General features: G+C 38.5%; 1 protein-coding gene across 1 annotated transcript; it reads left to right on the forward strand.

Annotated features, from left to right (window-relative positions):
- The first annotated feature begins 1010 nt into the window (after window positions 1-1010).
- Window positions 1011-18324, forward strand: LOC140234286 (nuclear transcription factor Y subunit gamma-like). The gene is made up of 9 exons (XM_072314347.1): window positions 1011-1123; window positions 2697-2862; window positions 4067-4141; window positions 4929-5042; window positions 5954-6049; window positions 7497-7685; window positions 14557-14682; window positions 15993-16109; window positions 18075-18324. Exons 2-9 carry the CDS (start codon window positions 2746-2748, stop codon window positions 18186-18188), a joined length of 948 nt encoding a protein of 315 aa, XP_072170448.1. The 5' UTR covers window positions 1011-1123; window positions 2697-2745; the 3' UTR covers window positions 18189-18324.
- Window positions 18325-18993: the final 669 nt, after the last annotated feature.

Consider the following 18993-nt stretch of genomic DNA (forward strand, 5'->3'; position numbering starts at 1 on the left):
ATTTACCTGTATCTTTTTTACAATGTTATTTCTGTTCATCGCATTGTGGTACTGATTTTCTGACATCTGTGTATATGAATGTTTCATTGTACTTCCAATTATTTTGTTTGTTGGAAATGAAATAAATCAACTTGAACTTGAACTTGAAGACTCTGCATGATATTAAGATCGCGAAGGTGCTGCACAGCTCTGGATACTGTATTGGAAATTTCGGAGTGATACTTTACTTGGTCTAGATTTAAGAACTCCTGTACACAGTTTGAGCAGAAAGAAGAACCTGAGCACTTGGAAAGAAAGAAAGAAAAAAAAGAGAGAAAGGATTAAAGAAAGAAACCCTGTACACACCTAATGACCGAATGAAGACAAGTTAAATTCTTTGTCATGGAGACCGACCAGGAAAGAGCTCGAATCGTTTTTGAAATACATGAGGTAGCCCTCTTGTAAAAAAAAAAAAAAAAAAAAGAAAGAAAAGAAAAGAAAAGAAAAGAAAAGAAAAGAAAAGAAAAGAAAAGAAAAATTATGCGATCAAACATACAAATAATATTCATCAGAAAATAAAACATAAGTCGCTGAATACTCAATTCTTATTGACAGATACCTGAATTATGTCTGATTTTTCTGACTTATGTTCATATGATTATACAAAAGAGGTTCTTTGTATAATCTTAGCTATAGATCTACGCTTTTTTTTTATAGCATGCAAGTTTGATTCTATCTATTGTTTGTTTTTTTTGTTTTGTTTTTTTTTAATAAAAAAGGTCCAGCACGCACTTTGTATAGATTTGACGTAGTTCGCCCTCTATGGTGGGTGGTGATAGCTTCAGCGCATATTGCAGAAAAAGGGGAACTCGTGTATTGAGAATTTACGAGGCGATCCATGCGTTTACTACGTCTGTGTGTGTGTGTGTGGCCAGAGAAAATTTGTGTGTTGTATGTACGCAGCATGCATGCAAGCTGCACACTACGAACGTGTATAACATACAGATCTAGGGAATCTCGTCGTTGCAGCGGTAGTAGTGCCGAGAATTGATTCCCGTTAATTGCTTTCATGAGGTCTTACGTTAATTTCAGTCGGTTTGGCAGTGCATTTATTTCCATCGAGGAGCTCATAGTTTGTGGCAAGGTAGGATGAAATCGTAAATAGCGTAAAGACTGCATAAAAGACATGTTAGAAGTGTGTACCACAAATGCGGTCATTCTGGCCCAATCGTATCTGGCCGTCACTTGTGTACAGCGTTGGTATACGTTGATTGGTTGGCGGGTTGACTGTGACTAACAATGATTATGGCTATTGGCTTATCACGTCAAGGCGGCCAACCATTTATATCACTCGGCGTCAACTTTGAGCAAATCACATGTTATTATACGACAGTCGCACAAATATTTTGTAGCCTAAGTGAAATTATGAGGTATTCCCACCGAGACATAGTCTTCTAGAGTACAATGAACGTGTAAAAGCCAAAATCAGTGTATATCTTATGCTGCTCTCCGTGTGTTTCCTACAGAACATACACACTTCAATCACTTGCACAATATGCAGCCAGTCAATGCAGTTGTCGTCACTAGCACTGCTGTAAAGTAAATAGATGGGACTGTACTGTATGGTTATGACCAACTATACTGTTATAATACTGCACTGGTCTGATAATTTTCCTATTGTTACTGTTGAAGAATGATGTCCATAGTAAAAATTACTTCATTTCAATCGCACAATCAGTATGCTTAACCCGTTGAGGACAAAATGTAGCAAAAACAGCCTGTCCTCGACGGGTACGGGTTCATATGATTATGAATTCCATACCGCTATTCCATACCGCTATTAGAATAGAATTTTTAGGACCATAGAATTTTTAGGACCACACATGCCACTACCACTCCCAGTACCATAGTTCATACTACTGACTGGTGTTGTATAGGAGAGTCTAACATTCATTGTTTACTGGACACTTATTTTTTGTTTCTCTGAATTCTGTCCTCACAGAGTGAAAATTCGAGCAAAAGTAGCAGTTAATTATTTGCAAAGTCCTGAAAATTACAGATTTTGCAAATTGTGAATATTTCTTCTAATTTAAAGCAAAAAAATATTTGAAGTTAACCCCTCCATAAAAGTTATCTTTTCCTGTGGTGCAAAATCACATTTTCTGAACTCATTTTTTTCAATAAATTGACGTCCTTCCTATTTTTACTGGTTTTTTTTTTTTTTTTTTTTTTTTTTTTTAGATAGGTGCACTGTTTTCCTACAATGTAGGCCCTATTATATCTGCCATCTTGAAATCTTGCATATTGTTATGGATACATCAGTGTGTGCATTTTGTAGAAGTTTAATTTTGTATTTTTTGTTTTTCAAGTGCCAATACTGTAAAAGCGGATATTTTTGCGCTACTAATTTTTCCGGCTCGGCCGAGTAAAAGGAGTTTCGCGTGTTCTTAATTTCGCAGAATCAAGGCATCAACTACTGAAACATATGGCAAGCAAAAATATATGCATGCTTTTATTTCATGCTAGTTTGTGGCTGGGCAAAATGAGCAAAAATTTCAGCACTGCGAAAATTCCCACTTTTGTAGTATATCAGTCGTTCAGTCTTCCTGACCACCCGGAAATGGTTACAAACCCCAAAAGGTCATTGCAGATGAAACAGAATATGTTAACTTCTGTTGTTGGTTTTGTTGCCTTCTCTGACGATAAATAAATTGCAGACTACAAGCAACTTTGAGCTGAACTTGGCCTGAGAGATCTTGACCGCCAATGTCTGAGATAATGGAGTCAGCGGAAGGTCAATCCAGTGGGAATCAGACGGAGGCTCAGCAGCACCACGAAGAGTTCTGGAGTCGACAGATGGAAACCATCCAACAATTAAAACCAGTGAGTCAAAATTTGTTGGACGACCAACATGGGACAAGGAGTGAGAGTGAGACTTTGGGAGGGAGTAATGCAACCAGAGAAAGAGAGGAGGTGGTCGATTTGTTGCCAGGGGGACTTATTATGGATTAATTTTTCAGATCATTAAAGGTGCGACCAGCTTGATCATTTTAGGGAATACTTTTGCATTAACTATAACACTTGACTTTGTGTCTTAACTGGAATTGAATTTCTCTGACTATGAATTATCCAAGAGTGTTTTCATCTGTGGTTGTAAACACATGCACACACAAATTATTTTTTAATCAGGATATCTTTATGGAGTATGTCAGGTTCCCCCCCCCCCCCCCCCCTTCTCAGGCATTAGATCTCTGAAGATGAGTGCAAGAGCTTGAAAATATATGTGAAATGCGGAAGTCTCACTCTCGGGGCCTGAGATTCAGCAGTCTTGGTAATGGCTCCTTCTCAAGGACTCCTGTATCAAATAAAGGACAATTATGTCCATGTCTCTCTGTGGACCATTTAGACTCGGGACTGTCATGTGTAATTACATGTATGTAAATTTATTAACTACAATGTATCACCATGAAGAGGCTGTCTTGTCAGTTTGATAACTTTTACACTTGAGTTGAAGCCAAAAATCTACTGTAAAAGTGGATATTTTTCACGCTTGGGTGGCTGAGATGAAATTGAACTTTGAATTCTCTCTTGAAAGGAAATTTTGCATGTTTTTAATTCCACGGAATCAGGACTTTAATTACTGGAAAATATGGCATGCAAAATTATTTGTGAGCTTTTATTTTTGCCGTAGCTTTTCATTGCGCGAAAGGCGTAAAAATTTCCACACTCCAAAAATTTACACTTTTACAGTATTCTAATTTTGAAATTATGAATTAGTACAGTGGTCTGCACCTTTTTACGTAGTGATAGCTGACATGTTCTCTAATATAGGATGTGGACAAGCGGAAGAGAGAAATTATGTGTTTGAATGCATAGCTACATGTAAAAAATGTGATGTCAATGGTAATCATTACTGTTGCTTGCTGTTACGTGCCACTTACAAGTGTACTCTCTAAACTCTTGGACTTGTTTCCACAAATACAATGTAGGTTTAGTGTTATATAGTGTTTGATTTCTAATGACTGACATGTCATACATTGTTTTGGTTTTTTTTTTCTCCACTCTTGTATAATGTTTTTATCTGCAGCCGGACTTTAAGCAGGCCCAGGAGTTGCCTCTTGCTAGGATCAAGAAAATCATGAAGCTGGACGAGGATGTCAAAGTGGGTTCATGCCTTAAATATTGTAAAACCAGAAATTTTTTGATGCATGAAATTTTCAAGAATTTTGCGAGTAGCCAGGATCTGTGAAGTACAATGCACACGAAAGATTTTATTTACACAAGTGGCAATGCATGAAAGTTTTATGCTGTGGAAAAGGCCGTTGGCTCCAATTTATAAAAGTTTCATGCAGCAAATGTTTCTGGTGTTACAGTACTAATGATGATTAGGTTGACATCTTACAGAGCTCATAATGCTTTCGCATTGTCCAAGTCTCCCAGTAGATAAGTTACACAGAAAAAGGAAGATGATCAAAGTAATATGATAAACCTACCTCTTGCATCATTCTGTACTAAAGTAGTCCTGAAATGATCAGTAGAATTCACCTCTTTCAAATGAGGAGTGAATGAGTTCCACAGGAATGGAGCACATAAGAGAAGCACTTTTAATAAAACTTTGTTCACACCTCAAGATATTGAAGTAGATTTTTTTGTTGTTATCACCGATTTGGTGTCAATGATGGAGTACCATTTTGCAGGGATTGATGAGTTAAAACTCTGGTAATGCACAGAGCAATTGTTCAATGCACAGTCTACCCTGTAAAGATAATGAGTCATATTCACAACCTAAAAATTCATATTTTTATACCACAATCACTTGAAGAGATAGTCTGGCTGTAATGACATTTAAACATACATCAACTTCACTGAAAGTGACACAAACCAAGTGATCTATATCTGCTACCTGTATTATTACAAGACTTCTACTGTATGCTGTAATCTGTTTGCAGATGATCAGTGCCGAAGCTCCTGTACTCTTTGCGAAGGCTGCAGAAATCTTCATCACAGAGCTGTCTCTAAGAGCGTGGCTGCACACAGAAGAGAACAAGCGAAGAACATTACAAGTGAGTGTACTACGTTGGAGATGTACATTGTGTACACGTGTAGTCATGACATGTGAGATAAATTTGTGCCTCATGTGATGATAAGGAATGTGCGTTTTATATTAATGATCTTGTGTGAAAGCCCCTGCTTGTTTGTCATGAAATTGTTAAAACAATTGCTAAAAACAATTAATTTCATGGAAACATGTAGAGACATAAAATGCCAATGTATATGTGAATCATGTTCATGCCCTGGGTTTAGTGATCATATACTTTTGCAGTGTTTCAATATGCGGCAAAGTGATTTAGATGTACCTTAATATTTGCAATGCTTCCTTTGTATTGCAGCTTCATAAGGTACACATGATTTACTATGATTTGTGTTGCAACCGTGGTATTGATCCACCATGAAGTGGCAGTATATGAGGGTCATGTGATATATGTTTAAGCGTAGAAGAGTAAAAAAGTGTTGGTCCTAAACATATATGTGACCCACCAGGACAAAAGAATCCGAAAGTAACTGACAGCTGAGCCGAGAAAGCAGTGTACAATTGTATATGAATTGTGTTATACTGCATATGAAATTTAAGTGGGAGAGAAAGGGAATAATGTCATGTCATTTTCAGAAAATTGAACCTCCCCCGACTTTCGGATCCTTTTGTTGTAGCAGGTCACATATTTTCACATTATGAGGAAGATGCTGAGTTTCATGTAAGATCTGATATAAACTGAGAAAAATGGATGATGACTATGACTGTATAGTGGAAGGACATTTCATAATTATACACATGTACATGTACGTGTATTACTTTTTAATTCTATTCAATAGTAATTTCAGTGAATGTAAACATCATAATTTACATTCATTCAAGCTTGTCTTTTGTTGTCAATATTCTTGACAGGATTTTTTTTTTCTTTGTGGTCTTTTGCAGAGAAATGACATTGCCATGGCGATCACAAAGTATGACCAGTTTGATTTCCTGATTGACATCGTTCCCAGGGATGAGTTGAAGCCACCCAAGAGATCGGTGAGCCAGCAAGCCTGATAAAACTTGTTGAGTGAAGAAAAGCAATAATTTGAGTATGATTGCAATTCAGATCATATGCCTCTCTGTGTCTAGAGTACAAATGACACTGGTAGAATGTCTCTTAAAGTTATAATGACTGTTTGCCCCTTCAATTTTGTTATTTGTTTTATTCTTTTAATCACAATGTTGATATTTCCTTTTGTTTTGTATTGTTATATTTTCTAGCTTCTTTAACATTTTTTTTTTTTCTTACTGCACTTTCCACAGGCATTTCTCCCCCATAATTTATTCATTTTTTTTTTTTTTTGCATTAGCATGTCAATTAAAACAATGATGAAGTAATGATAGGTATGGTAATGTTTTTTTTTTTTTTTTTTTGATGGAATATGTAATGTCTGGTATGATATCTACTGCCATATTTCACCTTTATTGACGGGTCATAACAAACATGACCCACATTGATCACCACATCTCCAACACTTGCTTCCCACTCAGCGGGTGTCCAAAAGTCCAGAGCAGAATACACCCAAACATGAATGACCTTCCCAGTGGATACCAAGTTATCATTTTTCTAGTTTATTGATTCAAGTGACAACCTGAACATTGAACATTGACCTGTTGACCCTTGACCTAACCACAAGGACTATCCTTGACTCCCACCCCACTGTACACACACACAATAAAAGCATTTGTGACTGTGCACCACAAAACAAACACAAAGTCTCACCCCTTGATTTTACGTGAGGACTCAAAACAGGTGAAATGGGTCAACGAGGTCAATCTTGATTTTTTCATATTTTCTGAAAGAGCAATCTTTCTTCTACATTATTCTTTATTTTGGGATCATAACACAAATGGGAAAGTGTGTTTTCAGCAGTTTTTCTACACCCCTTTTTGGGGGGAGAGTAGAATGATCATGTATGAATTAGAGGCCCCTTTACATTTCTTAAAATCCTGTGTAGACTCTTAACTTTCAAGTCTAATAACTTTTGAAAGGATAATGCTACTTTTTGGTAAGTTGGCATTAATCATGGACAGAATGTATTAATAGAACATCTTTAATTTCAGCTTAATCTAATAATCCCTTCATTGTTGTTGCTCCGGTGGTTGACATCCTGTGTTTTATCCCTTTCATCGCACAGCTAGCGCAGCTTGGTGAAAGATTAAGTACCTGAATAGACCCTGTACTTCAGAGCCTCTTTTCTCAGATCACACTTTTCCGGAGTGTGTGCTTTCTTACCAGTGTTTAGGTAGGTTAGGGGAGTCCATTTGAATTGAATTATACATCATTTTAAAGCTTAGAGTCTGCTTCTTCAGAATCTGCCCTTAACTAAAAATTCATGTCTGATGACTTTTTGTTGGTTTTGTGATGCAGGGTCACATTTACAATTTGTGTGTCTAAATGATCATGTTATCATTATCATTATCATCATTGTGGTCATCCCAGGATGGCCAGATGCAGCAGACAGCCATCCCTGCGGACCAAGTCCAGTACTACTTCAGCGTGGCCCAGAACCAGGCCCAGGGCGGCAACCTTCAGGTCCAGGGTGCCCAGCAGACCGCAACAGCTGCCAGCACCACCCAGCCGCAGGCTGTCCAGGCGGGCCAACTCATCACCACTCAACCACAACTCCAGGTGAGATTATGCACCCCTCCTCTACTTGCCCCCCCCCCTTTTTTTTTTCCATCGACACCAAAAACATGAACAACAGCAACAGCAGACAAAAAGAAGGATAGCAAATCAAAAAGATAGAAAGATAGATATGTGTAGATTAACAACAGCAACAGTGGACAAACAGAGGGATATCAAATCAAAAGATAGATAGATAGATAGATAGATAGGAGATAGATAGATAGATGGATAGACAGACAGATAGATAGATAGATAGATAGATAGATAGATAGATAGGTAGATACTGTAGATTAGATAGATAGACAGAAAGACATACTATGTAAATTGAGTAGACTGGGCACAACCTTCATGATGCTTGGGAAAAGCAGACAATTAGATTTCATCTTAACATTGATAGAGATCATCTGACACCATTCCTGTGTCAATAGTGCACGACACAAAAAAAAAAGGGGAAAAAATGTAAGAAACCAAAAAGTGAACGGGGAAGAATGGGAGGAGGGGGTAGAAAGAGACGGACAGAGAGGTATGAAAAATTATCAAAAAGAAAGTTATTCAACTGTTTCGTTGGAATTGATTTGGGTCCTACTCTTATATGTAGAACTTAAAATGAGTTGTGGCTCTATCCGGACTCCATAAATGCTTCCAGCAACTGAATCTTCTAAATTTGTCCACTGTGCAGCATTTTACGACCCTAGAAACTGATTCTGAAGCTCTGAAATTTTCAGTAGAATTGTAATTCTTTAAATGTTGGTATTCTTTTTATTATCAGGGGAAATATTTGAATTTCAGAGCAGGACATTAGCACTCTATAATTTCAGTGAAGTCACTGTCCGTCAGTTGGTTTAAAGTGAATTTTTGAGACTGGGATAGTATAATGTCCGCAATCTGTAGTGATTGTTGTGAAAGGTTGTTCTGGACTATATGGCTGTGTGAATAAAATGCCACAAAAGTGGCTGAGAAGTAGTTATTCTGTAGTTCTTTTCTTTTTTGTTAAGACCTGCCAAACTGCAGAATGTATTCTGCACTTCTCTCATGCTTTATAATTCATATTAGATGAAAAATATGAATATGCAGAAAAACAAAACCATAAGCAACTATATGTTCTTTTGCAATAATGTAGGATCTTTGAAAAAACAGAATTGTTACCTGTACAGCCTAGATTACAGACCATGCACTTAGAAGTGTCTGGAAAACTTCTAAGAAATATAACAGTTCAGCTGTAACTAGCAAGGCATTAATCCCTGTGTAGTATTTTAATCATTTGTTGTGTGGTATAAATCTACATACTTTGGAACTGGCCAAATTACCGTGGAAGAGTTTTCATTTTAGGAGAAGTGAATGCACTGTTGTCTTCATTTCTGCATGACAGCAAGTTGTTATGGTGTATTGAGGAATGATGTACTTGTACATATCATCAAAATTTGATATTCTATTATGCTGTGAACAAAGTATTCAAATCTGTGGCTGAATAATCATTCTTATCCTTTTCGTCAACTGAGAGGTAATAGTAGAATGAATTGTACATGTTTGAGTGAACCCTAGAGCAGAATCCTCTGCATGCAGCACCAGCACTCAATTCTCATTTGAGCAATATGCTACTGGCATCGGCAGTGTATCCTCAACCAGTTACATGCAAACATTCACGTGACACAATGACCTGGACCGGCTTAGACAGAAAAACTGTGCTAGCATGTACTTAAGCGTCATATGTAGCTGCATATAGCAGCACAAGGAAATGCTGAAAACTGGTCGACTTTCAACCATGCGTATTACAGTTATCACAGTTATTGTAAGTTGCTGTTGATGTATGTATATTGTATCAAGGAGCCACTGATCCAATTGCTGTAAAGACTTCAGCACAGTGATGTTGTTCTGTTTCTTTTACCACAAATGATAAAATCTAACCTGCATATGTAATTTTGATAGTGCTATAATTGTTCGAATAAAATGTTGTAAACTCATTATTAAAGTGAGCAACAAGGAATGGATTTTCCATATATATATATCATAAGATATGATTTAGTGTAGCTGTGCGGATGTAAGCACATTACCATCCAGAACTATGGCATGTACATTTGAATGAAAATCACTTTCATTTCCATATCATATTCACTTCAGTTCAGTGTGGTGCTGTACAAGGCATTCTTATGATCAGAAAATGTATTCTGTTCTGTCACACCAAGAAGCAATTAAAAAGAATTAGTTTTGCATCAGATAAGTATTGCTTTCTCACAACAAACACATACCTCCAAATACTTTGGATTAAGTTCTTAATGGCTTTGCCTGTGAGAACTTTGAACCAAGAAATACATTTTCATCCGGGCATGCATGTGGTGGAATGCCACACACACAGAGTACATCAAAGTTGTCACTGCGTGGGTTTCAGTTAAAGTATTTAGCCAGTCATCTTCTGCATGCACCACTTTGCCATCCAGGCAGATCAACAACAGAGAGGAAGCTTTGTGTCTGTGATTGCAGAGACTCCAACCCCAAGTTTCTCTTGTACAAGATATTCTTCCACCAAGACCACTTTAGTAAACTGAGGAGTCTTGATTCTCTGGGCATGTGTGCCATTTTGATGTAGTGCACGTCATCACGCCCTTGTGGCCGGGGTCTAGGGCTTGCTGAAGAGCCGTGGAAACTTTAGGAGATAGATGCTCTCTCTGCTACTTTAGCCTCATTTTTGAACGTATATGACAAACTTGAAGTTTGGTAAGAAAATTTAATTCAAAGAGGGAGAAAACCAAATTCTAAGCAGGAGAAAATACATCTATGGAAGACAGAAGACACACAACAAGAGTGGGAGAAATTAAAAGTCACATGGAAGTGGGGGCATTATGAGACAATGGTCCCAAAGTAGGAGTGTTGGAGTCTCTATAATTGCATTTATAGTTCATTTCCATGTTTTCCTTCCTTTACCGTGCTTCAGAAACTAGTGCTGATATCAGTAATAGGAGAGTGAAAAAGGGGCATGTTCCTTAAGAGAGGGATAAACACACACCAATTATTCTCATTTCATGTGAGTGTTTATTCACCCATCAACCCCCTCCTATCCACGCCCCTCTGCCCATATCTCCCCTGCTATATGCACCCTACCCCCACCCTCCCTGGCCCCCCTCCCCCACCACCCATGCAGTTTGTCACGGTTGGGGGCTCTCAGGCCGGGTCAAGCGGTCAGCAGCTCCTCCAACAGGTGCAGTCATTGCAGCAGGTGAGCTATACTGGTCAAGGATTGGTCAGTGATTGGTCAGTGGGAAAACCCCCCACTCCTAATAAAGCCCCCAAAAAGAAGAAGAAAAAGAAAAAGAGAGTGGTGAGGCAATCCACTGTAACACAATCTTCAAGGAGTCTTAACATTTGTCTGCCTTTTCAGCAGTCTTTATTTACCTTTAGAAATACCACTTTTTCCCAGGATCATGTTTAAATACATGAGCGTTGCTTTGTAGAACCCGATACAGTGTGATTGAAGAGTAACTACATCATACCAGTTCTCTCCAGGGTGTCTATGTGAGCATTTAGATGGATTCAAAGTTCCTGGAGAATTCTTCCTCAGGGAGGTGGCCATACATCAGCCCTGAGCTGATTTGCAAATAGAAAGAACATAAATTATGTATTGTGCCAGTTGTTCACATTCACTTCTCCAGACTGCTTTAGAGACTTGGACAGCAAAAATGATGTAAAGATCACACACTATTTGCTTTTTTCTCCATTGCTGCTGAACTTGTTTTTAATTTTGGAAAAATCTCTGAATTTCCGTGTATGTCTTTTATTGGTGTTTGATATTATGACAATATATTTGAAAAATATATACTTTGCTGTGCCCATCCTGAAAATCTAAATTGTCAACATGATGATAATGAAAATACTTCCGATAAGTACTGTATACGCCATATATTGATAGGAAGACTCAATTTTTTTGCATAGGGACTTCCCGACAATTTTGCTAGTGGATGAATATTCGATCGTATAGTACAAGTAACGAACAGAGAAATTTATGCGTGCATGTTGCATTCATGTCGGGATCAGAGTCGATGTCTTTGCTTAGAGTTGATATTTTTGCGTGTTCTTAAATTTGCAAATTCGCAGCACCCAACTTGCGATATTTTCGAAAATAGAAACTGTGTGAAATATATGGCTCATAATTCTTTCTCATTGTGTCATGGACTGCCCCTCTCTCCTATGGTGTATGGGATATTTACCATAATATTTGACAATCTTGTATCTTCAGCAAAGTGCAATACAAGCACACACACATATATATATTTTTTTTGGTAAACATTGTCATTCTTTTTGATATAACACGTATACATCACTATGTAATGCAGTGTGGTGACAACAATGAACTAATTGGGACCTTTATAATCCCAACTGATCCTGGGTGTGTTCTCAGCCTTTAGTGGTGGATGAAGTAATGAACAGTGGACTCCCATTACATCGAAGTCCTCAGGACCGGCAGCTTTCTTTCATTACATCGAAATCTTATTATAACCAAACAAATAAACAATAGAAATACATAGAGTGGATAATATCGCGGCTTGAATTTTTACTTTGTTGTAACCGTGTTTGTTGTAATGGGAGTGCACTGTACTCTCTGGGTGCATTCTTACCTAGCGCGCAAAAGCTAACCAAAATGAACCAAACCAAAGCGAACTCTTCTGTGCTTTGCTATATTTGGAACGTTCGAGTGCTCTGTGGAGAAAGGATACGTCATGAGTTATTTTTAGAGGGGTCATGCATTTTGTAACAAGAGGGTTATTCTCCTGGCGAGCGTAAACTACTTACAGATGTCCCGAACAAAGAGAATGAACTCTTTGCATTATGGCATATGTGCAAGTTATGCATATTCTTCACGTACAAACTTTTGGTACGCTTTTGGTACCCTTTTGGAGCACATCGGGAAGTGGCCCTCTTTTGGCTCAGTTCAGTTTGGTGCGGTGCACTTCAGGAGCATTTTAGCACATCTCTCTGACATGGGTTTGGTACGGTTTGGTACGCTTTAGGAGAGCACTCAAACGCATTCTCTTTGTAACTTCTGTTCATCCATTTGCTTGTTAATTGCAAAAAGGATAAAAAGGGAATGCTGAGTTACTAACAAGGGACAAACCCTTTTCCTGAGTTGCATGAACTGCCCCTTCTGAAGCCACATTCCACTTTCATCATCATGCTCTATTTCATTAATACCATTCAATAAAAACAGATGCCTACAATGTATGAATGCAATGTCTTAGGCTGTCTCTTTGCCTTAAGCTTCTTGTATCAAGGCAAGTAACTCCTGTCTGTAAATACATTCTCATACCTCTGCCCCTTTTGGTGCCCAAGGTCGTCTTTTACTTTTCTATCTGTTTGTACACCTCAGATTTTAATGCCACTTCCACTTGCACACAATAGTAAAGGTCGTGTTTACCTTTGGGGACAGTGATTTAAAAAATGTTCAAGATATCACATTTGGTGCATATGTGTAGGCCTGTTGTATCACATAACATCCTACCGTATAAAATTTTCGCAATAAAGCCTAAAATATGAGGAGATATCGGTATTTTTCTCATTAAACCATAACTGTAGACGGTTTAGTCTGGCAACATCTATTGTTCACATTTTGTCTATTTAACAATACTTAACATTGATTATACGGATTCAAATTTTTGCAGTGGTTGTTTCTATCTCAAACTCACATTTTGGAACTACTTTAAAGCACTAATGCTGGGTTTTTGTTTCATCTGCAAATGGTAAATTATGCCTTTAAAAACAACAAAAAGAAGAGAAGTAAAGAAATCCACAAAGACATCCCAAATCATGGCACTTTGTTGATATTTGGCCCAGACATGTAACATGAGGGGTAGATGTATTTGGGATTTACTAGTAAGCTAACAGCTTCTGCAAGGTCAAAGGTTAATGAGCCTTTGGAAAATATAGTCAAACCTGCCATAGTGGCCACCTGTCTATTGCAGTCACCTGCAATATACAACCACTGACACAAATTTCTGGGGATTTAAGCAAATACTAATGAAAATAGTTACAAGTAGAGCATGGATACCTAAAAGTCATACTGTAATTTCCCTTTCATCACCTTGAAAACTACAGGGAGACTAGTCACTAACCTTTATTGGTTTTGGATAATGCAGGTGACTTGCCAGTTGAAAGAGTTGATATATTATTGTGCGTGTGTGTGTGTGCGTGTGTGTGTTTGTGTGCGTTGTATGTATACATTCTAGTCATGTGCCTGCAAAATGCAAGAACAAAATCAAGGTAAACTTACCCCATTGAGGAAGAGTTGATTTTGCTAAAACATGCATTTCCCATTAGACACCAGCATGAGTATACTATTGACTGGTCATTACCAGGTGCCAGTGTTTTGTTGCTCACTGGGGGGAAGTCATACAATGAAGGCAAAGTTAAAGGTGAAATTTATTGACTGAGTTACCATCATACTCCTATTGATGTAGACCATTGCCAGAATTGTGTTCTAGCAGTGATCAATCCTGGCTGAGTAAAGGACTGTTTGCGTAGTATATTTAGCCAGTCTAATTTTTCATGAATTTTGACTTCCTGACAATTTTTCGAGTGGTTATATTCATGATCATGGAGTACTGTCATGAACTGAAAAATGTATGGATGCATGTCGCATTCAGTTCGAGTTCAGAGTTAATAGTTATGAGTGTTGTAAAATCCACAAATAGCACCCGGCTCGTGAAATTTATGGAAATAAAACTGCACGAAATATTATACCATTATTAGACAGTACCTTTTTACGAGGTGGTGATTGAATGTGTGTGTGTGTGAGTGTTTTATGTTAAGGTTTCTGTGTGTGTGAGTGTTTTATGTTAAGGTTTCATGTCCAGGCATCACACATCATGGAACTCTCTCCCTCACTCAGGTGCAGACGGGGGCGGATGGTCAGGCTTCCATCATCAACTCTCAGGGCCAGGTGGTGCCCATACAGCTTCCTGCAGGCACTAACCTCCAGCAGGTCGTGGCTAATGCCAGCGGTGACAATCAACAGGTAACTTGGCCTTTTTTTCTGGGGATCAGTATGGTGAGGTGTCTGCACCTCATCAGGGGCCCTAATATTGTCACCCTGCATAAAATTGCTACTAAGTGCACTGAACAACAATTTACACCCCTGACTGTGTTCAGTATGCTTGAAACTTTGTAGAATTACCACAACCGAGCAAAGTGACATGAAAACCGTACAGTATTTCTTGAAAATCTTAAATTTATATAAGGAACAGGTGTTTTCAGTATCGTCACGGTCACCCGCACTCGTCTTTGACGTGCTTTGTCTATGGGACTGGAGCGCGGATGGCGAGGTGCGGGCCCCTTCCTTAGAGCTTAATTATTTTGCATCATTTGCATTTGACGACGATAGGTACAACTAACTTGTAGTTCCATTGGAATCTTCATTTCCATTTTTTATGTGGGTGGGATTTCATAGAATTTCAGTGACGAAATGTGATTTAAACATGCATAAACATGAACTATGATGAGGTGCGGGTCACTCAAGTATACTGACCCATACTCACTTGTTTGGTAAAGTTTAAAAAGCTGTCTTTGATTGCTAATGAAGATACAGCTTGGGTGCTCTAATGTGCTTAGTTTTTAACCCGTTGAGGATGGGCTGATTTTGCTACAACATGCATTTCCCATAGACATCTGCCCGAGTATACCCGGGACTCGTCTTCAACGGGTTGATGAGATATCATAGTCATACCTTGTGAGCAATCAGTCTGTATGACTTTTTTTTTTCTATTATGGCAACACTCAGTCTTTTTGATTGATTACATATATGTAGTTTACCCATGCCTAACACATGCCAAAATGAAATAAAATTCTTGTAAAAGGCATGGCTGCAAGTCATTTAATCAAAAAAGAAAATGATGTCAATAAGTTTTATGAGTGTATGATACAGCCATGATTTAAGGAAATACAATTGTATGTCCATTCTATCTTTCACATTACCTATTCATTCTTAATTATGGAAATAAAAGTCAAATAAGATTTACTTTTTTATCAGTCTCTTTTCAGGCCTTGGATCAGTTCATGGTTGTTTTAACTTTCAAACGATCATTACTGGAGAATAAAAGAAAATGGTAATGTCTGTCAATCTGTGATGAAGTGATGATAAATTCAGGCCCTGTTTAATAAAACCTGTTAACAATAACAAAATTATGATAGTTGTTATAAGCTGCTGAAATCTTTGCATCTGATTGGCTGAAAGCAAATTTGTCACAGAAATGTGGCAGTTGTTACTAATAACAAGTTTTATGAAATGGGACCCTGATCTATGCACTGTGATTCTTTGGTGTGCTACAGGTGCAATTAGGAAATCCAATCCAGTATGTGACGAGACAAGGTACAGGGAACCAGCAGACATTGCTACAACAGCAGACAACCGGCCAGGAATTCATCACACAGATATCAGGTGGTCAGGTAGGCCCCTCGCTGATTGTCTCGTCTCAGTATCAAACTTAGAATAATTTACTCTTGCTTATCGTCGCTGGGGCAACAAGACCTTGTATCTACAAAATGTCAAATGTTCAGGAGAGCCAAAAAACATGGTGGCCAAAGCACTATAGTGAATGGGATAGCCTTTCCTTTAACATGCTGTGGTGGCTTCATTTATGGGTAAGACAGTTAGGATTTGGCGGGACATCACTTAACCAATTATTTGACCATCAATCCAAAACAGTCATTTTCACTAAAATTTAAGATACAAGATCTTGTCACCTCAGTGACGTTATGTTTCATTTGTTCATGACACTGCCCCTGATTGCCATGCTCCACTTGTTCACCAACAAAACCCTGTTTAATATGTAACTACACTGATCTGACTCCGTTTCATACAAATGTATGTTGTACTACAAGTTCCTAACACATTGGGAGATCAACCATTGTTTTGTTCATGCAGGGAAATCACATTTTTGATGTAGTTGCAGTTCCACTCAAATCACATCTTTTTTATTTGGAAAAATGAGCAAAGAAAATGGGATTTCATCAGGATTGAAACTGGAGGCCTCCGGATTGCTAGCCCAGTGCTCTGCCGACTGAGCTATAGAAAGCCCTAATTCAGTGTTGGTCCGAGAAACCCTAAATTCTCAATGCTCGAATGGCTTCTTTATTTTGCATACAGATAGTTTGTTTTGTTCTATATTGTTTGTTTTCCATTTTCACTTCTTTGAAACACTTTAAGCACTTCTGTGTATGTAGCGCTGTATCATAAAGTACAGTGCACTCCCGTTACAACGAACACGGTTATAACGAAATTTCGTTACAACGAAGTAAATCTTCTGGTCCCAAAATTATCACCATTAAAGCCTATGGCACAAAATTCGCTTATAACAAACACGGTTATAGCGAAATTTCTGTTATAACGAAGTCTTTTCCAAGCGCCACAGACAAAGAAAAACAAAAGAAATGTGCTCCGTTATAACGAAATGCGAATTGCTTTCGAAAATACGTAGCGGAACAAGCATTTATAGCGTCTCTGCATAGGTGAACGCTTCACACCACTGTGTGTTCGCTCCTTGTGCCACACACACTTTCTGAGTGGAACTTGCGTTTATTATTGTAATACAGTTATCCCATCACATTTCACATAGCTTTCCAGTGTATGATGAATATTCAGCAAACATAATGTGATATATATGCGTGGTTTCCTTGTTTTTGTTATATATTGTATTTGTTCGGTTATAACGAAATTTCGTTATAATGAATTATAAAATGGGTTCAAGAATGTAGCCAATTGGAAGCGCTGAAATGAGTCACGTGTGCGTGCATTAATTTCTTACTAACATGCACGCTGTAAAGTCACTGACGTCACAATGTTTACAGTAGCAGTGCACGCTCAATCTGTTGTTACAAGTGCGTAGCGCGCTATATACTATACGCGCTGTCAATCCTGTAACAACTTCTAGTTCGGGCTGCCGGCCGGCCTTTCTTGTGTGCATAACGTGTGTGGCGTACGTATACTCTTATACGTACGTACAGTACTTATATGTGCGGGATTTCCGAGTGCGACGTGTTTGGGACAAACATCTTCGGACATCTTGATCCACAAAGGTACGTGAAAAATGTTGTTAGTTTTCGACCCATTTTATAAAACAAATGATGCACAGGATTATATCGTGGCGTTAGTGGAGACGCAGCTCACTCTCGGGTATTTACAATGTAGTGCAACATGCACTCGGCTTCGCCTCGTGCATGTTTCACAATTGCAAATACCCTCGAGTGCGCTACGCCACCACTAACACACTCTATCCTGTGCATCATTTGTATAAGAAAACCACCAGTCCCGAGCATTTCGTTGTAACGGGAGTGCATTGTAGCTGTCATTGTTATTATCATTACCATTGTTATAATGTCTACATTGTATGTGGTTCTCCCCCTTGGTATCAGGTATACCAGATACAACAGGTAGCTACCCAGGCTCAGGCAGGCAATGGTCTGGCCCCAGTGTTCCTCCAGCAGGCACTACCAGATACAGCTGTCTCCAGTACAGAGCAACAGTGACAACCCTCTAACCCTTGAACTCTGAATTCTATAGAAAACCAAGAGAAATCAGCAAAGAAAGCCGTCACCAGCACAGAGCAACAGCGTCAGCTCTCTTTTACCTTTGAACTCTGACCTCTGAACTCTGAATTCTATTGGAAGCCAACAGAAATCAGCAAAGAAAGCGGTCACTAGCACAGAGCAGCAGTGACAGCCCTCTAACCTTTGAACTCTGACCTCTGAACTCTGAATTCTATTGGAAGCCAACAGAAATCAGCAAAGAAAGCGGTCACTAGCACAGAGCAGCAGTGACAGCACTCTAACCTTTGAACTCTGACCTCTGAACTCTGAATTCTATTGGAAGCCAACAGAAATCAGCAAAGAAAGCTGTCATCAGCCAGGAGGGAGATGTTGAAGCTCTGTGACCTCTGACCTTTGAACTTGGAAAATGTGACCAGAGAAAAGAAATAAAGCACAGAGAGAAAGGCATTGAGCAATCGTTTGAGCCAGCTGACCTTTGATCTTTGACTCTATGTTAGCAAAGCAGAAACATTGGAGGAAAGTCCATGACAACATGGCTCTAGACATCCATTACTGGCAAGGAGCAGTCAGGAGGGCTATGTGACCTTTGAACCATGAACTTTGTGTGGAGCTAACAAATGACATTATCATTATAATTGCTATTAGTAGTAGCAGTAGTAATAGTAGTATCATCAGTTCATTTGATAAAAAGATAATGATGATGATGATGATGATTAACATTGTTGTCATTATTATCGTTGTTGGTATTACAAAGATTGCATTATCATTTTCACTCCTGAGTTGA

The sequence above is a fragment of the Diadema setosum genome, chromosome 10, assembly GCF_964275005.1.
Source record: "Diadema setosum chromosome 10, eeDiaSeto1, whole genome shotgun sequence".
NCBI classification, from domain to species: Eukaryota; Metazoa; Echinodermata; class Echinoidea; order Diadematoida; family Diadematidae; genus Diadema; species Diadema setosum.